Genomic DNA, 24593 nt, shown 5'->3' on the forward strand with positions numbered 1-24593 from the left:
TATAGATCAGGTAAAATCTTACCCAGGATCTTACTGAAGTAAGATTAGCCTACATGAGACGTTTGTCACAATTTGAATCAAGTTGTGATATTTAAATAGACGTTTGATTGCTCTGGTCTAGCTGTTTCAGTATAGACTTGAGACTCTGGAATTGTCTCCGGCAACTCCATAATAATTATCTGAACGCTGTGACGAACAACGTAACTATAGCGTACACATTTCTTGTCATGGAAAGAAACGTTGAAGATAGAATAGCTTCCACATTGGATCGGGTAAGTTTGGTTGCCTTCTGTTAACAATATAGGCCTACTGTGGTCAGTGTGGTGTACAAAATGGCTAGGCCTAGTTTTCATGTTTGATCGTCCACATCCATGCGTTCCATTTGAACAGCTAGACAGTGGTGGAAAATACTCAAATGTCATACTTGAGTAAAGATACCTTATTACAAATGACTCGAGTAAAAGTGAAAGTCACCCAGTAAAATACTACTTGAGTAAAAGTATTTGGTTTTAAATATACTTAAGTATCAAAAGTAAATGTAATTGGATAAATATACTTACATTACGATACATTTCACATATATTAAGCAAACCAGATGGTACGATATCCTTTTTTATTTAATTTACTGATAGCCAGGGGCACACTCCAACACTCAGACATAATTTACTTACAAAGCATTTGTGTTTAGTGAGTCCGCCAGATCAAAGGCAGGGATGACCAGGGATGTTCTCTTGATAAGTGTGTGAATTGGGCTATTTTCCTGTGCTGCTAATCATTCGAAATTTAACAAGTGCTTTTGGGAGTCATGGAAAATGTATGGAGTAAAAAGTACATTATTTTCTTTAGAAATTGTCAAAAATGTAAAGTTGAGCAACCACTTGTTTATAGGAAACCATGCACAAAATGAATTGTGACCAAATGTGTAGGAAGAGATCATGATTTTATGGTTATCACTAGTTGCCAAAGTCAAAATTGGCTATATCGTAAAAATTCCTGAAAAATGTAGAGAGAATACTATATTTCCCTTAAGTAGGGATGCTGAATGTAAAAGATTGCTAAACTTACCCCACTCACCCCTACTTTAAAGTAGTCCTCCAGCGATTTTGTTTTTTAAATGTTATTGTTGAAAAGCAGTATCCCAAGTATAAATACTGTAAAGTACACACTTTACTGATGTCATCGGCCTCCCCCTTGCTTGAGGAACAATAGAGGAGCAATAGAGAACAAAAGAGGAAAGCCACCCACCCCACTTGTGCTACCTGGACCACCTATTGAGATGTGCCTTTTGTTAAGTCAGGTGTTAAATGAGGTGAAAGGGAGACAGGAGTGGCACTTTAAGTATTTTACACCACTTCAGCTAGACAAAAGATACCAGGCTATATCACAACCAGCTGTGATCGGGAGACCTATAGGGCGGCGCACAATTGGCCCAGTGTCATCCGGGTTAGGGGAGGGTTTGGCCGGGGTAGGCCGTCGTTGTAAATAAGAATTTGTTCTTAACTGACTTGCCTAGTTTAATAAAGGTTAAATAAATTTTTTTGTAAAGAATCCAAACTAGTCCATGTTATTACCTCATATTCCAGCGATAATGCCTTGCGTTACTACGCCTGGGAAGAAAACAGTTCAATTTGCTCAACTTGCCATTGGCTCAACTTACCCAAGGCAAACATTTGTAATATATTAGCCCACACAGCTACAAGGATGCACTTTCAAGCTAGGTTTAGGACCTCATATTGAAGCTTATAGAGACCCCAACTAATGTATAGAACAATCTTAAAAGTATCGACTTTAGTTAAGATACAAGCACCATAAAACCTCTAATACAAATTCAGTTGTGAAAATCTGTTTTTTGGACCTAACTTGCTTACCACTTTTTTAATGTGGTTTCTTCCTTCACAGACTCCATGAAATGATGACCGCTTCCTAAATATTTTGTGAAATTATTAATTTTGTGTATGGTTTCCCAGAAACAAGGCTGGCTCAACATACCCCACTCTCCCCTACAGTAATATAGATAAAAACATGCCATTATTTCCAAAGTTATTATAGTACACATACATTTATTTGTAGGCCTACCATAGTATGCACCACGGTGTACTATGGTAAACTAGGCTATAGTGAGAAAATGTCTTATGGGACAGTCAATACTACAAACTTCTATAGTAAGTGCCATTAGTTTTTCTCAATTGCATTTTTTGGAACAATGTTGTCCAGAGATTTAGACTAAACACTAAAGTAATCAAACGTTTCTTCTAATGATATTCTATGTATAATACTTCCTGCGGTCACCAGGACAGAGCTAGCCCATCCCCCTCCAACCGCCGGGAGTTCCCGGGTCGCAACTCTCCCGGTAGCGCCTTACTGCTGGATCTGAAGAGGGTGTCTGTGCTACTGGTCGACTGCAGGAAAACACCAGGGCAGACTGGAACTGTGAGAGGACGACACGAGGAGGAGGGAGAAGATGGAGATTTGATTTCATCAAGTAAGAACAATGTTGATAATACGAACAAAGGAGAATCACATAAAAAAAATAACTTTCATCGGAAATTTGACAAACAAGAACAACATTGCCCCTCTCGCGGAGGTGGTTCAAACAGATTATCGAACGGGGCTTCGCAGGACCACTGGTGTCATTTCGATACCTCGACGCTAGCTGGCTAGCGACGAGGCACTGGGCGACGGATAAACAAGGCACATTAGAAGTGTTTTCAGACTAATTATTTGGCAATTTTCGTGATATGTTGGGTTTATTTTTGTCAATATTATTTAACTAGCTAGCTAGTGAATAACGCATGAAAAGAAACAAAGTCTGTTCTAGCTCGCTAACATTACATTGTTTCAAGTACATAGCACACGACCAACCAGGACTGTATGTTCACGTTAATGTTCTGATAACGAGCTGGCCAAGTAGGGGAACCGACGGAGTAGTCCCAGAGAATACTATTTTAAACTGATTGGGGTTGCTCGTGATTTTGAGGATATGGCAAGCAGCAGCGGCTCAAAAGCCGAATTCATTGTCGGTGGAAAATACAAACTTGTCAGAAAAATTGGATCTGGATCATTTGGTGACATATACCTGGCGATCAACATCACAAATGGAGAGGAGGTAGCTGTAAAATTGGAATCTCAGAAAGCCAGACACCCACAGTTGTTATATGAAAGCAAGCTGTACAAAATATTACAAGGAGGAGTTGGAATCCCACACATACGGTGGTAAGGCCAAGAAAAGGACTACAATGTCCTAGTGATGGACCTGCTGGGACCCAGTCTGGAAGACCTCTTCAACTTCTGCTCGCGCAGGTTCACAATGAAAACTGTACTAATGCTCGCAGACCAGATGATCAGCAGAATCGAGTATGTGCATACAAAGACCTTCATTGACAGAGATATCAAGCCAGACAACTTTTTAATGGGTATTGGCCATCACTGTAACAAGTTGTTCCTCATCGACTTTGGTCTGGCCAAAAAATACCGGGACAACAGGACACGACAGCACATACCCTACCGAGAAGACAAGAATCTCACCGGCACAGCACGCTATGCCAGCATCAACGCGCACCTGGGCATCGAGCAGAGTCGCCGAGATGACATGGAGTCGCTAGGCTACGTCCGATGTACTTCAACAGAACCAGCCTGCCCTGGCAGGGACTAAAGGCTGCCACAAAGAAACCGAAGTACGAGAAGATTAGCGAGAGTTCGCCATGTACCTGAACTACTGCCGTGGGCTGCGGTTCGAGGAGGCGCCTGACTACATGTACCTGCGTCAGCTGTTCCGCATTCTCTTCAGGACCTTGAACCACCAGTACGACTACACGTTTGACTGGACGATGCTAAAGCAGAAAGCAGCCCAGCAGGCTGCGTCGTCACGGGGACAGGGGCAACCGGCACAAACCCCCACAGGTTTCTGAGCAGTAAGACAATGAAATGAAGCAGAGCAGAGTGGCCGTAGCAGGATTTGCCTTCCAATCACACCCCGGCATCCAGGATCAAATTCACCAGAACCTGCCAGGCATTGTGGGCAACCCTTTTTTCCTGTTAAATAACTTTCCTTCCATATACTATATACAGTGGGGAAAAAAAGTATTTAGTCAGCCACCAATTGTGCAAGTTCTCCCACTTAAAAAGATGAGAGGCCTGTAATTTTCATCATAGGTACACGTCAACTATGACAGACAAAATGAGAAAAAAATTCCAGAAAATCACATTGTAGGATTTTTTATGAATATATTTGCAAATTATGGTGGAAAATAAGTATTTGGTCAATAACAAAAGTTTCTCAATACTTTGTTATATACCCTTTGTTGGCAATGACACAGGTCAAACGTTTTCTGTAAGTCTTCACAAGGTTTTCACACACCATGCAGATCTCCTCTAGAGCAGTGATGTTTTGGGGCTGTCACTGGGCAACACGGACTTTCAACTCCCTCCAAATATTTTCTATGGGGTTGAGATCTGGAGACTGGCTAGGCCACTCCAGGACCTTGAAATGCTTCTTACGAAGCCACTCCTTCGTTGCCCGGGCGGTGTGTTTGGGATCATTGTCATGCTAAAAGACCCAGCCACGTTTCATCTTCAATGCCCTTGCTGATGGAAGGAGGTTTTCACTCAAAATCTCACGATACATGGCCCCATTCATTCTTTCCTTTACACGGATCAGTCGTCCTGGTCCCTTTGCAGAAAAACAGCCCCAAAGCATGATGTTTCCACCCCCATGCTTCACAGTAGGTATGGTGTTCTTTGGATGCAACTCAGCATTCTTTGTCCTCCAAACACGACGAGTTGAGTTTTTACCAAAAAGTTATATTTTGGTTTCATCTGACCATATGACATTCTCCCAATCCTCTTCTGGATCATCCAAATGCACTCCAGCAAACTTCAGACGGGCCTGGACATGTACTGGCTTAAGCAGGGGGACACGTCTGGCACTGCAGGATTTGAGACCCTGGCGGCGTAGTGTGTTACTGATGGTAGGCTTTGTTACTTTGGTCCCAGCTCTCTGCAGGTCATTCACTAGGTCCCCCCGTGTGGTTCTGGGATTTTTGCTCACCGTTCTTGTGATCATTTTGACCCCACGGGGTGAGATCTTGCGTGGAGCCCCAGATCGAGGGAGATTATCAGTGGTCTTGTATGTCTTCCATTTCCTAATAATTGCTCCCACAGTTGATTTCTTCAAACCAAGCTGCTTACCTATTGCAGAATCAGTCTTCCCAGCCTGGTGCAGGTCTACAATTTTGTTTCTGGTGTCCTTTGACAGCTCTTTGGTCTTGGCCATTGTGGAGTTTCGAGTGTGACTGTTTGAGGTTGTGGACAGGTGTCTTTTATACTGATAACAAGTTCAAACAGGTGCCATTAATACAGGTAACAAGTGGAGGACAGAGGAGCCTCTTAAAGAAGAAGTTACAGGTCTGTGAGAGCCAGAAATCTTGCTTGTTTGTAGGTGACCAAATACTTATTTTCCACCATAATTTGCAAATAAATTCATTAAAAATCCTACAATGTGAATTTCTGGATTTTTTTTCTCAATTTGTCTGTCATAGTTGACGTGAACCTACGATGAAAATTACAGGCCTCTCTCATCTTTTTAAGTGGGAGAACTTGCACAATTGGTGGCTGACTAAATACTTTTTTTCCCCACTGTATGTAATCGCTCTATATAGATAACATGCTCTGCATATATCTATATATTGGTATGTATATACTATATCCACACAGGAAGCAGGCTTGGTATGGAATTTTCCGAAGCTGTATCCTTTGTCCTGTCCCTGAAGATTTTTTGTGTTACTTCAAAACGGAAAACTAAGAAATGGTTGGCTCACTGCGGATGTAATTGTGCACTTTTCCCTTGATACTTTCTCCCTCTGAGAGCTGCTGTTTGGGTGCCTCCCACACCTCATGGCTGCCTGTCAGAGCAGCTTTGCCCCCATTCCCTCTGTCACCGAGCGTGGCATGACGACCCAGACACGTCAGTCAGATTGAACATTTGAAACAACCATTATCTCTTCCTTATTCAACTTTTTTCCCCTCATTCTCAAGCAAAATGAAAGATGTAAACTGAAACAGTGTCCTTTATGAATGAATCCTGGGTATTTACTAAGCTAACATTGGATTTATTTTGTTTTCATCAAAAAGGTAATTAAGATTCTGCCTGCTGATATGTGCTAGAAGAGCTTCTAATGTGAAGATGAAAACACTAGGTTTCTCTTTAGAACGCTGCATTAATATTGTACTTGGTATTCTGAAGTCTTGAACAATGAATAAAAAAGATGAACTCCACAAAAGCATATTCATTATAAATTATGCACGACTTGACTAAACCTGTTTGTAAATTGCTTAGAAAAATTATGCATCAATTAAATTAATGGCCTCAATGTTCTGTTTTTGAGACCGACAAACGTGCTCACTCCACCCGCCCTTCCAGTTATACACTGCTCAAAAAAATAAAGGGAACACTAAAATAACACATCCTAGATCTGAATGAATGAAATAATCTTATGAAATACTTTTTTCTTTACATAGTTGAATGTGCTGACAACAAAATCACACAAAAATTATCAATGGAAATCAAATGTATCAACCCATGGAGGTCTGGATTTGGAGTCACCCTCAAAATTAAAGTGGAAAACCACACTACAGGCTGATCCAACTTTGATGTAATGTCCTTAAAACAAGTCAAAATGAGGCTCAGTAGTGTGTGTGGCCTCCACGTGCCTGTATGACCTCCCTACAACGCCTGGGCATGCTCCTGATGAGGTGGCGGATGGTCTCCTGAGGGATCTCCTCCCAGACCTGGACTAAAGAACCCGCCAACTCCTGGACAGTCTGTGGTGCAACGTGGCGTTGGTGGATGGAGTGAGACATAATGTCCCAGATGAGCTCAATTTGATTCAGGTCTGGGGAACGGGCGGGCCAGTCCATAGCATCAACGCCGCCTTCTTGCAGGAACTGCTGACACACTCCAGCCACATGAGGTCTAGCATTTTCTTGCATTAGGAGGAACCCAGGGCCAACCGCACCAGCATATGGTCTCACAAGGGGTCTGAGGATCTCATCTCGGTACCTAATGGCAGTCAGGCTACCTCTGGCGAGCACATGGAGGGCTGTGCGGCCCCCCCAAAGAAATGCCACCCCACACCATGACTGACCCACCGCCAAACCGGTCATGCTGGAGGATGTTGCAGGCAGCAGAACGTTCTCCACGGCGTCTCCAGACTCTGTCACGTCTGTCACGTGCTCAGTGTGAACCTGCTTTCATCTGTGAAGAGCACAGGGCGCCAGTGGCGAATTTGCCAATCTTGGTGTTCTCTGGCAAATGCCAAACGTCCTGCACGGTGTTGGGCTTGTAAAAACAACCCCCACCTGTGGACGTCGGGCCCTCATGGAGTCTGTTTCTGACCGTTTTGAGCAGACACATCCACATTTGTGGCCTGCTGGAGGTCATTTTGCAGGGCTCTGGCAGTGCTCCTCCTGCTCCTCCTTGCACAAAGGCGGAGGTAGCAGTCCTGCTGCTGGGTTGTTGCCCTCCTACGGCCTCCTCCACGTCTCCTGATGTACTGACCTGTCTCCTGGTAGCGCCTCCATGCTCTGGACACTACGCTGACAGACACAGCAAACCTTCTTCCCACAGCTCGCATTGATGTGCCATCCTGGGTGAGCTGCACTACCTGAGCCACTTGTGTGGGTTGTAGACTCCGTCTCATGCTACCACTAGAGTGAAAGCACCGCCAGCATTCAAAAGTGACCAAAACATCAGCCAGGAAGCATAGGAACTGAGAAGTGGTCTGTGGTCACCACCTGCAAAACCAGTCCTTTATTGGGGGTGTCTTGCTAATTGCCTATAATTTCCACCTGTTGTCTATTCCATTTGCACAACAGCATGTGAAATTTTTCTGTCAATCAGTGTTGCTTCCTAAGTGAACAGTTTGATTTCACAGAAGTGTGATTGACTTGGAGTTACATTGTGTTGTTTAAGTGTTCCCTTAATTTTTTTGGGCAGTGTATATACAGTGGGGAAAAAAAGGATTTAGTCAGCCACCAATTGTGCAAGTTCTCCCACTTAAAAAGATGAGAGGCCTGTAATTTTCATCATAGGTACACGTCAACTATGACAGACAAAAAGAGAAAAAAAAATCCAGAAAATCACATTGTAGGATTTTTAATGAATTTATTTGCAAATTATGGTGGAAAATAAATAAGTATTTGGTCAATAACAAAAGTTTCTCAATACTTTGTTATATAGCCTTTGTTGGCAATGACACAGGTCAAATGTTTTCTGTAAGTCTTCACAAGGTTTTCACACACTGTTGCTTGTATTTTGGCCCATTCCTCCATGCAGATCTCCTCTAGAGCAGAGATGTTTTGGGGCTGTCGCTGGGCAACACAGACTTTCAACTCTTTCCAAAGATTTTCTATGGGGTTGAGATCTGGAGACTGGCTAGGCCACTCCAGGACCTTGAAATGCTTCTTACGAAGCCACTCCTTCGTTGCCCGGGCGGTGTGTTTGGGATCATTGTCATGCTGAAAGACCGAGCCACGTTTCATCTTCAATGCCCTTTCTGATGGAAGGAGGTTTTCACTCAAAATCTCACGATACATGGCCCCATTCATTCTTTCCTTTACACGGATCAGTCGTCCTGGTCCCTTTGCAGAAAAACAGCCCCAAAGCATGATGTTTCCACCCCCATGCTCCACAGTAGGTATGGTGTTCTTTGGATGCAACTCAGCATTCTTTGTCCTCCAAACACGACGAGTTGAGTTTTTACCAAAAAGTTATATTTTGGTTTCATCTGACCATATGACATTCTCCCAATCCTCTTCTGGATCATCCAAATGCACTCTAGCAAACTTCAGACGGGCCTGGACATGTACTGGCTTAAGCAGGGGGACACGTCTGGCACTGCAGGATTTGAGTCCCTGGCGGCGTAGTGTGTTACTGATGGTAGGCTTTGTTACTTTGGTCCCAGCTCTCTGCAGGTCATTCACTAGGTCCCCCCGTGTGGTTCTGGGATTTTTGCTCACCGTTCTTGTGATCATTTTGACCCCACGGGGTGAGATCTTGCGTGGAGCCCCAGATCGAGGGAGATTATCAGTGGTCTTGTATGTCTTCCATTTCCTAATAATTGCTCCCACAGTTGATTTCTTCAAACCAAGCTGCTTACCTATTGCAGATTCAGTCTTCCCAGCCTGGTGCAGGTCTACAATTTTGTTTCTTGTGTCCTTTGACAGCTCTTTGGTCTTGGCCATAGTGGATTTTGGAGTGTGACTGTTTGAGGTTGTGGACAGGTGTCTTTTATACTGATAACAAGTTCAAACAGGTGCCATTAATACAGGTAACAAGTGGAGGACAGAGGAGCCTCTTAAAGAAGAAGTTACAGGTCTGTGAGAGCCAGAAATCTTGCTTGTTTGTAGGTGACCAAACACTTATTTTCCACCATAATTTGCAAATAAATTCATTAAAAATCCTACAATGTGAGTTTCTGGATTTTTTTTTCTAATTTTGTCTGTCATAGTTGACGTGTACCTATGATGAAAAATACAGGCCTCTCATCTTTTTAAGTGGGAGAACTTGCACAATTGGTGGCTGACTAAATACTTTTTTCCCCCACTGTGTGTGTGTGTGTGTGTATATATATATATATATATATATACACACTTTCAAAAGAAATCAGAACTTTTTTTCAGTTTTATAGAGTTGTCTTTCCCTGTATTGAATTGATCATTTTGGGGAAAGGGTGTTTTTGTTGCTTCTTCCTACGGGGAAGCAGATCCTGTTGTAAAATACTCTGGGACTTTCTCTCTGCAACTACATATTGCTGCTGCTTAGAGTAGCAACCGTTTCCTCATTTTCGTTTTTTTTTATTGCAAAGAAAGTGTTGGAGGGTTTATTTTCTATATACGTTTGAGTCTTGTAAGGCAATAACCATTTGGATTTCTGTCAGCCTTTAGTCACAACAGATGCACCCCAGGGGCTGTCCCCCCTCCCCCACATTATTCTCCCTGACCCAGCATTAGCTATTTTACAGCTGGACATCCTATAAAAGTGTAATTTATTCCCTTTTAGCTTGTCAGAATAAATTCTAATGACTTGTCAGAACCACTGTCCCAGTCTGTAATTTGAAGAACACACAGACTTCTGCCTTAGGCCTGGATGATGATAGCTGTTGGGGGAAAAAACAAGCATTTTATGCTTTCCATTTGCTTGTCTTTACACATTTACCTGTTGACTACCACACAACCCTAGTATTGTGTGCATTTGGAAACTTGAGACATCGGCAGGATTGGGGATAGATAAGGAAATACTTTTGTTCAAAGATATCACACTCAAAGATTGCTTGAGACAAAGGGACACATTTGTGGAAATGGTCTAAAAAGGTATTGCTATCTAGAAAATTCAATTCCTGTGAAATTATATTGTTGGGGTGGTGGGTGGTTGTAGGTGCTTGTGGTGGTGTTTTGAAAAAAAATCTTCCAGGATTTATATCTGTAAATATTAAAATGGCTTCAAAAAAAAAAAAAAGTAAGAACAATGTTGTGTGTGGATTAGACTACAATCTGCTTCTCTAACTGTTAATTGATTGATAAACAATATACAGTGAAGGAAAAAAGTATTTGATCCCATGCTGATTTTGTACGTTTGCCCACTGACAAAGAAATTATCAGTCTATAATTTTAATGGTAGGTTTATTTGAACAGTGAGAGACAGAATAACAACAAAAAAATCCAGACAACCGCATGTCAAAAATGTTATAAATTGATTTGCATTTTAATGAGGGAAATAAGTATTTCACCCCCTCTCAATCAAAAAGATTTCTGGCTCCCAGGTGTCTTTTATACAGGTAACAAGCTGAGATTAGGAGCACACTCTTAAAGGGAGTGCTCCTAATCTCAGCTTGTTACCTGTATAAAAGACACCTGTCCACAGAATCAATCAATCAGATTCCAAACTCTCCACCATGGCCAAGACCAAAGAGCTCTCCAAGGATGTAAGGGACAAGATTGTAGACCTACACAAGGCTGGAATGGGCTACAAGACCATCGCCAAGCAGCTTGGTGAGAAGGTGACAACAGTTGGTGCGACTATTCGCAAATGGAAGAAACACAAAATAACTGTAAATCTCCCTCGGCCTGGGGCTCCATGCAAGATCTCACCTCGTGGAGTTGCAATGATCATGAGAACGGTGAGGAATCAGCCCAGAACTACACAGGATGATCTTGTCAATGATCTCAAGGCAGCTGGGACCATAGTCACCAAGAAAACAATTGGAAACACACTACGTCGTGAAGGACTGAAATCCTGCAGCGCCCACAAGGTCCCCCTGCTCAAGAAAGCACATATACAGGGCCGTCTAAAGTTTGCCAATGAACATCTGAATGATTCAGAGGAGAACTGGGTGAAAGTGTTGTGGTCAGATGAGACCAAAATGGAGCTCTTTGGCATCAACTCAACTCGCTGTGTTTGGAGGAGGAGGAATGCTGCCTATGACCCCAAGAACACCATCCCCACCGTCAAACATGGAGGTGGAAACATTATGCTTTGGGGGAGTTTTTCTGCTAAAGGGACAGGACAACTTCACCGCATCAAAGGGACGATGGACGGGCCATGTACCGTCAAATCTTGGGTGAGAACCTCCTTCCCTCAGCCAGGGCATTGAAAATGGGTCGTGGATGGGTATTCCAGCATGACAATGACCCAAAACACACGGCCAAGGCAACAAAGGAGTGGCTCAAGAAGAAGCACATTAAGGTCCTGGAGTGGCCTAGCCAGTCTCCAGACCTTAATCCCATAGAAAATCTGTGGAGGGAGCTGAATGTTCGAGTTGCCAAACGTCAGCCTTGAAACCTTAATGACTTGGAGAAGATCTGCAAAGAGGAGTGGAACAAAATCCCTCCTGAGATGTGTGCAAACCTGGTGGCCAACTACAAGAAACATCTGACCTCTGTGATTGCCAACAAGGGTTTTGCCACCAAGTACTAAGTCATGTTTTGCAGAGGGGTCAAATACTTATTTCCCTCATTAAAATGAAAATCAATTTATAACATTTTTGACATGCGTTTTTATGGATTTTGTTGTTGTTATTCTGTCTCTCACTGTTAAAATAAACCTACCATTAAAATTATAGACTGATCATGTCTTTGTCAGTGGGCAAACGTACAAAATCTGCAGGGGATCAAATACTTTTTTCCCGCACTGTATATACAGGTAACTGCCAAAATAAAGGAAACACCAACATAGTGCCTTAATAGAGCAGAACACCTTAAATGCGCCTTGGTATAGATTTTACAAGTGTCTAACTGTATTGGAGGGATGCGACACCATTCTTCCACGAGAAATTCAATCATTTGGTGTTTTGTTAATGGTGGTGGAAAACGCTGTCTCAGGCGCCGCTCCATAATCTCTCATAAGTGTTCCGTTAGGTTGAGATCTGGTGACTGAGACGGCCATGGCATATGGTTTACGTCATTCCCTTTCAGTCAGGAAACTCGGTCCAACACAGCTGTGGGCAGTTCGAGCGCTAGCGCCCTCTAATGAAGAACATTAGAATCACGCCTGACAAGGCCAATATACACCGTTCTTCACCGGAAGCCCCGCCTATCAAGGCACGGAGTCATTCCTTCAATTTTTTCCGCTCTTCACCTCAAGCTGAGCAGAACAATTTCACACATTTCTTCTAAACAAACATTGGAACACAATTTATCAGGCTTTATTCCAACTTAACTGTCCCACTAACTAGGGCATGCTCATCGTTCAGGAAGTTGTGTGTTAAGTTTGTAGCTAGTTTTGTGAAGTTTCCTACCAAAATGTTTGCTAGTTATTCTTCTGCCTTTTTAGCGTGGCTAACTGGTTGTAAGGAAGATGGCTAGGACGAACGAGTCGCTGAAGGCTGTAAGCCAGATTTGAGTTCACAACCTTGCCCCCAATCATGCGGTTTCACCATGTCTCTGAATAATACTCACGAGTTTAGTCTTGTATGTGTCTGCTGGGTGGATGCTCAGGCTGGCCTGGATCGATCCGGCTCGTGTGACCACTGTCGCCAGTTGCGTTTAAGCACTCTAGAGAAACGTGTCGCCTTCCATAGAAGGCTTGGTGGTTCCGAATGTGATTTTCCTCCCCTGGGTGCCTGTATCTCGGCGGAGTCTGAGTTGCGGGATGCAGGGGTGGATCTGGGCTCATGGTGGGATCAGATGGAGCTAGCCTCCCACATGGTGATATAGAGCCAGCTGATATCGCGTTCTCTTTCGGCATCATACAGGGCTCCCGTTCGGATGACGACGTGGTGTCTCTGGCCGGTTCTGGGAGGGGGCCAATACCCCTATACCATCTACACTCACCATTTCTAGCCTCGGCCTGCGCCATCTTCAGATTAGCCTTTACGTTGGTTGCCCTGCCCCCTGGTGAACAATGTATGATCACTGGATGATTATTTTTAAGTCTGATATTGTGGGTAATGGAGTCGTCAATGACTCAGGTTTTCAATTTGTCCAAGCTAATGGTGAGAGGCTTCGGTGGCTCAGACCCCGTAACGGGTGGAGGAGAGACCTGAGAGGGCTTGGGCTCTGACTCCGACTCATTGTTTAGTGGGGAAAACCGGTTGACAGTTTCTATCGGTTTAGCATGCCGAAAGCCTTTATTTCCAGAAGCCTGGAGAAAATTGTCTGTCTGCGGGGACTGTGCAGGGGGATTGACACTACTACCTGTATTTACTGGTGGCATAGACGGTGTATCATCCTTTCCTACACTTAAATTGCCCTTCCCTAACGATTGCGTCTGAAGCCGCGCTTGCAACTTGGCTATCCTCACCATAAGGCGATAGTTCTCCTGTATATTAAGAGTACAGCGACTGCAATAAGAAGGCATAATGTTACTTCGCTTTTTTGGGGAGTCGGAGGAGGTCCTGCAGATCTATGTCCAGATAAAAAAAGTTGTGTGAGGACAAAACTAAGACCTTGGGAAACTTGTTAAATACAAAGTTTGATTAAATAGTTATTAAGAGTCAAAAGCGAAAAAGTTTGTCAGGTAGGCCAAGTAGCAACAAACAGTACAGCAGTATGGAGACAACGTGGAAGTGCATTGCATTGCATCACCAGAACCTCAAACCTGCTTCGTAGTATACCCCTCAGACTCGGCTGCATTCAGCCAAGCTTATGCTGCATGGGTATTCGCACTTCATGGGTATGGAGGGGGCGGGGCTTGTTGCAATGCCTCCGTTGGATGGGAAGCTAGCTGTCTACCTAGCCTCGTTGGCTAACAAAGGGATGGCTAATTCCAACTCATCCCTCCCGAATAAGTTTGTTGTTATTCAGGGGCGCAGCTTGACAAGGTGTACCAGGGTCAGGGGGTGGCTGCCCAGTCCCTGAACATGGTCACAATGCTGCATATTTACCAGACTGAGCTATTGGCTGACTTGTTCACAGCTCTGGCTGCCGGGGAGCCCCACACAGAGCTCCTAGATGAGATTCGTGCTACGGCCGATTTCACCCTGGATTATGCAAACGGTTTAGGCTACAATTCCTTGTGCGTCCCCAACGTTTTGCGCCGCCATCACGTCGGATCTTCCACAGGCCTAAGCACCCATTTTGAGGGAGGAAATCTCTTCTCTTCTCCAGAAGCAGGCAATTTCTCCAGGATGGCTGGTACGGCCAGTATTTCCTGGTTCCCAAGAGGGGCGTGACTTTGTGTCCCATTTTAGACCTGCATCCCCTAAACAGGCATCTTAAGGTCTACAAGTTCAGAACCAATCGCCCATTTGTTTGGTTCACTGGTGGCCATATATCCCCCTCACAGAAAGTTCCTGCGTTTTCTAGTCCTCCCTTTCAGTCTTTCCCTCTCACCTCGCACTTTTACCAAAGTTGTGGAGGCAGGGTTTAGTACCTATGCTGTGTCTGGGGCTCAGGATACTAGATGATTAGCTAGTGGTAGCGGAGTTGAGGGATCAGGTGGTGTTACACCCATGCTGGTTTCCCATGTTCAGTCTCTGGGTTTCATAGTGAATCGGGAGAAGAGCAGTTTGACTCCATCCCAGTGCATTCCATTTCTGAATCTATAGTTAGACTCCGTCGAGAGTCGTGCGTTTATGTCCCCTCGGCTAGGTCACCAGTGCCTACCCCTGTTAGGGATGATGGCTTCTAAGATAGCGGTGGTTCCCCTCAGGCTGTTGCTGATGCAACTTTTCCAGTAGGGGGTATTAGGCACTCGCTTGAATGCATCGCGCCACTTCAACCGGTCACTCCGGGTGCCCTGTCATACCTACAGTTCCTGGCTCAGTGAAGGGACCCGCGGCTGTTGTCGCTGGGGAACGCCTATGGGTCAAGTTGTATCCCACAAGGTGATCATGACAACAAGTCCCCCCAGGGGTGGGGTGCATTTTACAAGGGCAGCTCAATTTGGGGGTTGTGGGCAGTGTCGCAGAGCGCTCTGCGCATCAATTACCTGGAGCTGTTAACGGTGTACATAGTGCTCAGGCGTTTTCTCCTGTGGCAACTCCCGTTGCGCAGGGACTTGTCCCAGGCGCACAGTCAGGTCTGGCACCCACGGCCAGAAATGTGGAGTCTCTGGGCTTCTTCCGTGAAAGCTCCAATCTGATGGCGAGGGGTTGACCTTTACCCCCGAACGTTGTTGTTACTATACAGTCCTCAAGGTCACGCTCTACGAGAGCATTGTATGGATATAAGTGGCGAGCGCTTGGGCTTTGGTGCCGAAATTAAGGAGTCGTTTATTTTCAGAGCTCTCTGGTGGACATTTTAATTCTCCTGCAGGAGCTTTTTTGAGCAGGGCCGTTCATTCCCCACCCTGAAGGTGTATGTAGCAGCTATTTCAGCGTGTAAGTGTGCACTCGTGCCCTGTGGATTGGGGCATTGTCATCAACCATAGGTTGAAGGTGAACACTCAGAATGGCTCTGTATTTATTGGCGTTTACCATGCCCTCTTAGGGGTTGAGTGGACATAAACCATGGCAGGAAAAATCACCACAACACCATAAGTGCTGCCAGAACCCTCATTTACTCAACAATTTCCTTTATTTTGGCAGTTTATATTGATGGTAATATTTGTTTATGGACCCATAATTGTAAAACCTATTTATTCAATGTCTTTCCTTCACAGGGGACACCCCTAACCGTCGTTCTCTCAGTGGGAGAGTCTTATCATCTGGGGAGCCTCAACAGCATCATGTTGCTGACGAGGCAAAGAAGAGCCTCTACATATCAGAACAACACAAGAAACACCAGCAGAGACATATAGGGAAGAAACCTCACCACTGCTGCTCTGACTGTGGGAAGAGTTTCACTAGACGGAGTGGCTTCATTATTCACCAGCGGATTCACACCGGAGAGAAACCGTACTGCTGCTCTCAGTGTGGGAAGAGTTTCACCTGTCCAGGAGGTCTTAAATTACACCAAAGAATCCATACAGGAGAGAATCCATACAGATGTTCACAGTGTGGGAAGAGTTTCGCTGCTTCTAACACCTTAAAATCTCATCTGCGAATTCATACTGGGGAGAGGCCTTACCCGTGCCTTGATTGTGGGAAAAGCTTTGTTAATGCAGGAGCCCTAACCATTCACAAGCGTGTACACACTGGAGAGAAGCCTTATAGCTGTGATCAGTGTGGAAAGAGCTTTTCTCTATCAGAAAATCTAACTATACACCGGCGCATACACACTGGAGAGAAACCTTATGTCTGTTATCAGTGTGGGAAGAGCTTCACTCAGTCAGGAGACCTGACTACACACCAGCGAACACACACTGGCGAGAAGCCTTATAGCTGTGATTTGTGTGGGAAGAGCTTTGCTCTAGCTTCGTCCCTGACTAGACACCAGCGAACACACACTGGAGAGAAGCCTTATAGCTGTGATCGGTGTGGGAAAAGCTTTGCTCGAGCTTCCAACCTGACTACACACCAGCGAACACACACTGGAGAGACACCTTACAGCTGTGATCAGTGTGGGAAGAGCTTCAATCAGTCAAGAGATCTGATTACACACCAGCGAACACACACTGGACAGAGGCCTTATAGCTGTGATCAGTGTGGGAAGAGATTTAGTCAATCAGGGAACCTGACTAGACACCAGCGAATACACACTGGACAGAGGCTTTATAGCTGTGATCAGTGTGGGAAGAGTTTTAGTCAATCAGGGAACCTGACTAGACACCAGCGAACACACACTGGAGAGAAACCTTATGCCTGTCTATGTGGAAAGAGCTTTGTTCATTTAGGGCCAATGAAAAAACACCAGAAAGCACAAACGTGCCGTCTTTCATCTCCCTCCTATCTGGCACCGGTTCCAGATCCCTAAATAAAGGTTCAATAGTAAACATCTAGTGAACAGTAATAGCCATCTCCCATTTTTAAACAGTTGACTTAGTCTGATCACCATGGTAACCTGTTTGGAACATAGATGCAGTAAAGAAGTTAATCGAACTCGACCAAAACAATGGAATTGCCATGGAAATGCGTGGGAGAAAGGGCCGTGGGGGAATAGTCCCGAATCTCCTCATTGCCCCCCAGCAAAATTTGCCCACGTTTAGACTATTGTTTGTGTGTATTTCACCCTATATTGAGGTACAAATCGGAGTATAATGCTTGTATGGATGTCAACCCCAACAACAAATGTTAATTTCATCGTCACCAATCAACTGCATTACAGTTAAAAACCACCACTGATGTCTGTATGCTAGCTATGTGGGAGTTAGCATTTAGAAGGCACTTCTCAACCTGAAAAGGGGACTACTTTTAAATGTTATCCTTCAAAAACAGCCAAATATATCCAAATCGGACTTAAGTAACCACATTGCGGGCCTGTTACAATACATTCAGTGCATTCGGAAAGTATTCAGACCCCTTTACTTTTTCCACATTTTGTTACGTTGCAACCTTATTCTAAAACACACAATACCACATAATGACGAAGCGAAAATAGGTTTAGAAATGTTTGCAAATTTATTACAAATAAACAACAGATGCCTTATTTACATACAGGGCCTTCGGAAAGTATTCAGACCCATTGACTTTTCCCACATTTTGTTACGTTACAGCCTTATTCTAAAATTGATTAAATAAATACAAAATCTCAGCAATCTACACACAATACCCCATAATGACAAAGCGAAAACTGGTTTTTAGACATTTGCAAATGTATAAAAAATAAAAAACTGGAATACCTTATTTACATAAGTATTCAGACCCTTGCTATGAGACTCAAAATTGAGCTCAGGTGCATCCTGGTCCCACATTTTTATGTTATAGCCTTATTCTAAAATTGATTAAATAGAATTTTCCCCTCATCAATCTACACACAATACCCGATAATGACAAAGCAAAAACAGGTTTTTAGAATGTTTTGCAAAGTTATTAAAAATAAAAAATGGAAATATCACATTTACCTACAGTGCCTTTCAGGAAGTATTTCAGACCCCTTGACCTTTTCCACATTTTGTTAGGTTACTGCCTTTTTCTAAAATGTTTAAATCGTTTTTTTCCCTCATCAATCTACACACATTACCCCATAATGACAAAGCAAATCATTTTAATTTTTTTTAAGCTAATTTGTGTAAATGTGATATTTCAGTTGTTTATTTTTTAAATAATAATAACAATATCTGGACTCTCTAAGAGAACGTTGTCAGAGAGGAAGAGCCAAAGAGAAAGGACCAACTCGAGAGAAAATCTGTCTGTCTCCCTCCGGCAGGTGGCGTTTGTTCGTTTTTCCCCCACCAAGCAAGGAGTTTTTGTATGGAGGTCAATGAGAGTGTTGAATTTGGCCATCCAAAAAACGAAAGGCTTATTTGCTACGTGAGGTTTATTTGATCTAATAGAAGTTTCTTAACCGGCACTCATAGGACTGCTACAAGCCCTTGGCAGGCCATCTAGCCATGAGCTAATTTGAAAGACAATAGCAAGGAATTTCTCTCATCTCAAATTCGGCCTGCCACCTTCCAGCAAACCACAGCCAGCCAGAGGCTGCAAGCTGTTTTTGTTGTTTCTAATTAATACCTTAGATTTGTTCTGATTTTTATTTTATTTGCCAATTTTAAAAACACAATACAACCACACGTGGACATGCGGACAAAGATGAATGATATATTGATTATGCCAAAAATAGCCTACATTGTTGCCATTCATTTACATACTATATATCTGAGGCAATAGAAACAGTTATTTTCTAGCAATATATGACACTCCCTAAACCGCCTCTCCCACTTGAAGAGAAGTGTTGATGACTATGTACAGTAGGTGGCGGCACCTCTTAAACAACACAGAAGAAGCCGAAAAGAATCAACAGGAAGTTCTTTGTTACCATCTTCTATCGAGTTTTCAAACCAAATAAAAATCCACAGGTTTTTGCAGGATCTTTCTGATGTAAGACAGTCTACATGAGACGTTTATTTTGATCGAGTTTTGATATTTAAAAAGGTGTGGTCTAGCTTTTTATTTATCTGAACGCTGTGACAACGAAAGTAACTGTAGCGTATACATTTGTTGTCATGTTTTTTATTTGAAGAAATGTTGAAGAATGAATACAGTAGCCTCCACGATGGATCGGGGTAAGTTTAGTTGACTTTTATGAACAGTATGCTTACTGTGGTGTATAAAATGTCTAGGTGTAGTTTTCATCATTTTTGATCTTCCACATCCATGCGTTAGATTTGAACAGTTAGACAAAATAAACCATGGTGGTAATTTCAGCCAAGTAGCCTACTAGGATATCGCACACAGATTGATGATACAAGCAATGCACAGCCAGGAGGTAAAGTCAGAACCAGGGAGAAATAATTAGGCATAAGCTACACCAATGATGTATATAAACCCTGGATTGCTGATGCTATGTATTGGCCATTGAGAGGCTTTGAAGCCACCGGTTAACTTCTTTGAGCTATTTTCTGAGCACCTTCTCACTTTGTTTCTCCAGATGTCCGTTCGACCACACAATGTTTTCACACTCATTTGTGGCGCCCAAATAAAACAATTACAGTTGAAAATACTTGATCCTTGTTGCTAGGCTACCAGTTAGAGCTTTTATCTTGTGTTTGTGCGCCCTTTATGCAGTGGGAATACAACAATGATAGCTAATCTCAAATATGTAATATTTGTCAAATTGTTGAGCATGTCCTCAACTCAAATAAGTATCAGAAATGGTCCTTATTTAGCATGTCAAGATCCTGATGTGGACCTCAGTCAAGAGAATATGCATTGTATGTGCTGAGAAAATATACTATGTAGTCCTACTGTCAGTATGTGTCATCATATTGAGAAAGTAAGGTGTCCACATAGGCCTATCTCAGGATATATAATGAGTCAATATCTGGCCAAACCATGTATGATATCTGGAGGGAATCCCAAAATGATTTGTGCATAAAATAAAAAATATGGATTTAATATTTGTCTAATTATTGAGCCTTTGCTGAAAACTGCATCAGAAATCATCCTTATTTTCAGCATATCAAGATCCATATATGGACCTCAACCAAGAGAAGCTTCATGTCTTCAATGTGCTGAGAAAACACAGATATGCATTGTATACAGTCAGTATTTGTCAACATGAAGAGAGAAAATAGGATGTCACATATCTCAGGATATTGAATGATTCCATATCCGACCATAGGAAATGTCCATATGTGATATTCGGAGTAATCCCAATATCATACATGTCTAAAAGACACATCTGGATTCAGAATTTCTGTTAAATTAAAATCTCCCTACCATCATATCCAAGCCATTATGACTCCAACGTTGATGAAAACTCGCAAATCAACTTGATTGGAGATACACAACACACTCCCCACCTCTCGTCATGAGCTGTCCAGCCGTTACGGAGTACCATATACCGGATTTCTAACAGGGTCCTTAGCAATTTAGTTTTCAGAGTTTTTTTCTGTGCCTACCTAGCTCAAATTCTAGATGTCAGATTAAAATGGGAATATACAGTCTGCTGACTGTTGCCCTCTAATAGCTCAAATATGTTTTGAACTAAATATTAAAGTATGTTTAGAATTGACCATGGATAGTCAAAGGTAATTGTCTGCAGTTTTCAGAAAGTGAATAGCTCAATTGATTGTGACGGTCTTGCATTGTAAAATATTACTCAATTCCCATTGAATGCTAAGTAAAGGAAAAATCGTTGTCATTGAATTAAAGGTTGTATACCTTGTGGGTCATTTTTGGTTGACTACTCTATCTCACTTAGGGGCCGACAACATAAAAAACAACTATATTAATGATGCATGTTGTAGAACGAAACACCTATAAGACAACATAACAAACCAATTATATTAATTATGCATGTTGTAGAATGAAACGGCTATATGCCTTAAATGCTTATGGATTAAGAACCAATTAAAGGGTTAAAACAGAGCAGAGACATTTCTTTAGTGCAAATGCTGTGCTTTTGATAATGGATGGTGACTTTTATCAATATAGTCGGCTCTATTTACTCTCAAATTTCGAAAATGCAAATTAGCATGAAAGTAGACATCATGAAAGACTACAAATCCCTGCAAGCTCCTGCACATCATCTCTAGATAACACCTTTGCTAACAGGTATTGTGTCATTTTAAAACTTGCCCATGACAGGTCACAGAATTGTAAATTTAAAGAAATGCAGCCAATGTATTAATTAGAACATCTAGCTAACATTAGATAGTTAATCCAGATATTCTTACCTTTAATGCTAGGTCACTGATTGCAAGATATTAGCACTTGTATTTTAATAAATGCATAACAGTAAAACTAGACACTTGAATCTGATAGTATTCCGAGTGGTGACGCAAGGCTCGCTACTTGGCTATATTCACTAATACAATTACGGGCCTTTAGCATTCACATAATATTAATGCAGACACCTATTGTTGAAACATAATTCTACATAATGACATTTAATAATAATAGTATCATGAGTATATGAAAGATACAATTATCAACATCCCTGCCACAGGTTCACTGATATTTTTATTGATAACAATTATCTATTTAGATCACAATAGTTGATATTACATAGACACAGGGGAGACCTGATCCTAGATCAGAGCTGCATATTATGCTCCAGCATGGTTACCATGGTGATCAGACTAAATCAAATCAAATTTTATTTGCCACATGCGCCGAATACAACAGGTGTAGACCTTACTGTGAAATGTTTACTTACAAGCCCTTAACCAACAATGCAGTTTTAAGAAAAATAAGTGTTAAGTAAAGAAATCGATAAGTAAAAAAAAATTCAATAATAATAATTACAGAGCAGCAGTAAAATAAAATAACAGTAGGGAGGCTATATACAGGGGGTACAGGTACAGAGTCAATGTGCGGGGGCACAGGTTAGCCGAGGTAATATATACATGTGGGTAGAGTTAAAGTGACTATGCATAGATAATAAACAGAGAGTAGCAGCAGCATAAAAGAGGGGGTGGGGGGGAATGCAAATAGTCTGGGTAGCCATGATTAACTGTTCATAAGTCTTATGGCTTGGGGGTAGAAGCTGTTAAGAAGCCTTTTGGGCCTAGACTTGGCGCTCCGTTACCACTTGCCGTGCGGTAGCAGAGAGAACAGTCTATGACTAGGGTGGCTGGAGTCTGACATTTTTTAGGGCCTTTCTCTGACACCGCCTGGTATATAGGTCCTGGATGGCAGGAAGTTTGGCCCCAGTGATGTACTGGGCCGTACAAACTACCCTCTGTAGTGCCTTGCGGTCAGAGGCCGAGCAGTTGCCATACCAGGCAGGGATGCAACCAGTCAGAATGCTCTCGATGGTGCAGCTGTATAACTTTAAGGATCTGAGGACCCATGCCAAATCTTTTCAGTGTCCTGAGGGGGAATAGGCTTTGTTGTGCCCTCTTCACGACTGTCTTGTTGTGTTTGGACCATGATAGTTTGTTGGTGATGTGGACACCAAGGAACTTGAAGCTCTTAACCTGTTCCACTACAGCCCCGTCGATGAGAATGGGGGCGTGCTCAGTCCTCTTTTTTTTTCCTGTCACGTTGAGGGAGAGGTTGTTGTCCTGGCACCAACAACCAGGTCTCTGACCTCCTCCCTATAGGCTGTTTCATCGTTGTCGGTGATCAGGCCTACCACTGTTGTGTCGTCGGCAAACTTAATGATGGTGTTGGAGTCGTGCCTGGCCATGCAGTCATGGGTGAACAGGGAGTACAGGAGGGGACTGAGCACGGACCCCTGAGGGGCCCCCGTGTTGAGGATCAGCGTGGCGGATGTGTTGTTACCTACCCTTACCACCTAGGGGCGGCCCGTCAGGAAGTCCAGAATCCAGTTGTAGAGGGAGGTGTTTAGTCCCAGGGTCCTTAGCTCAGTGATGAGCTTTGAGGGCACCATGGTGTTGAACACTGAGCTGTAGTCAATGAATAGCATTCTCACATAGGTGTTCCTTTTGTCCAGGTGGGAAAGGGCAGTGTTGAGTGCAATAGAGATTGCTTAATCTGTGGATCTATTAGGGTGGTATGCAAATTGGAGTGTGTCTAGGGTTTCTGGGATAATGGTGTTGATGTGAGCCATGACCAGCCTTTCAAAGCACTTCATGGCTACAGACGTCAGTGCTATGGATCAGTAGTCATTTAGGCAGGTTATCTTAGTGTTCTTGGGCACAGGGACTATGGTGGTCTGCTTGAAACATGTTGGTATTACAGACTCAGTCAGAGACACGTTGAACATTTCAGTGAAGACACTTGCCAGTTGGTCCGAGCATTCTCAGAATACATGTCCTGGTAATCCGTCTGGCCTTGCGAATGTTGACCATCTTAAAAGTCTTACTCACATTGGCTAGGGAGAGAGTGATCACATAGTCATCCGGAACAGCTGATGCTCTCATGCATGCTTCAGTGTTGCTTGCCTCGAAGCGAGGCAACTGTTTAAGAATGGGATGGATATGATTGTTCACTAGATGTTTTCTATTGATCCTTTATTTAGGTATCTGGAACTGGTGCCGGATAGGAGGGAGATGAAATACGACCCATTTTTGCTTACTGGTGTTTTCTCATTGGCCCTAAATGGACAAAGCTCTTCCCACATATAGCTATCTAAGGTCGCTCTCCAGTGTGTGTTCGCTGGTGTCTAGTCAAGGAGGAAGCTACAGCAAAGCTCTTCCTACATTGACCACAGCTATAAGGCTTCTCTCCTGTGTGTATGCGCTGGTGAATAGTTAGGTCTTTTGATACAGCAAAGCTATTTCCACACTGATCACAGCTATAAGGCTTTTCTCCAGTGTGTGTTCGCTGGTGTGTAGTCAGGTGGGAAGCTACAGCAAAGCTCTTCCCACATAGACAGACATAAGGTCTCTCCTCAGTGTGTGTTCGCTGGTGTGTAGTCAGGGAGGAAGCTACAGCAAAGCTCTTCCCACACTTATCACAGTTATAAGGCTTTTCTCCTGTGTGTGTTCGCTGGTGTATAGTCAGCTCTCCTGACCGAGCAAAGCTCTTCCCACACTGACCACAGCTACAGTGGGGGAAAAAAGTATTTAGTCAGCCACCAAATGTGCAAGTTCTCCCACTTAAAAAGGTGAGAGAGGCCTGTAATTTTCATCATAGGTACACGTCAACTATGACAGACAAAATGAGATATTTTTTTCCAGAAAATCACATTGTAGGATTTTTTATGAA

At 43.1% G+C, this 24593-nt stretch overlaps 1 protein-coding gene and 1 pseudogene across 2 annotated transcripts; both read left to right on the top strand.

Annotated features, from left to right (window-relative positions):
• Positions 1-125: 125 nt before the first annotated feature.
• LOC311150538 (uncharacterized protein) lies at positions 126-20849 on the top strand. Its single transcript, XM_084188018.1, has 3 exons — positions 126-272; positions 2293-2482; positions 16097-20849. Exons 1-3 carry the CDS (start codon positions 228-230, stop codon positions 17287-17289), a joined length of 1428 nt encoding a protein of 475 aa, XP_084044144.1. The 5' UTR covers positions 126-227; the 3' UTR covers positions 17290-20849.
• Positions 2772-4034, top strand: LOC311146560 (casein kinase I-like; annotated as a pseudogene). The gene has a single exon. The product of its transcript is annotated as a casein kinase I-like (transcript).
• Positions 20850-24593: the final 3744 nt, after the last annotated feature.

The sequence above is a fragment of the Coregonus lavaretus genome (genome assembly GCF_964263955.1).
Source record: "Coregonus lavaretus genome assembly, chromosome: 2".
NCBI classification, from domain to species: Eukaryota; Metazoa; Chordata; class Actinopteri; order Salmoniformes; family Salmonidae; genus Coregonus; species Coregonus lavaretus.

Excerpts from the sequence above, each read along its gene's own strand:
- LOC311150538 (XM_084188018.1), top strand. The coding sequence starts at position 228 with ATGGAAAGAAACGTTGAAGATAGAATAGCTTCCACATTGGATCGG. Across the intron at positions 273-2,292 it reads TAGCTTCCACATTGGATCGG|GACAGAGCTAGCCCATCCCC; the intron begins GTAAGTTTGGTT and ends TGCGGTCACCAG. Across the intron at positions 2,483-16,096 it reads TGGAGATTTGATTTCATCAA|GGGACACCCCTAACCGTCGT; the intron begins GTAAGAACAATG and ends TTTCCTTCACAG.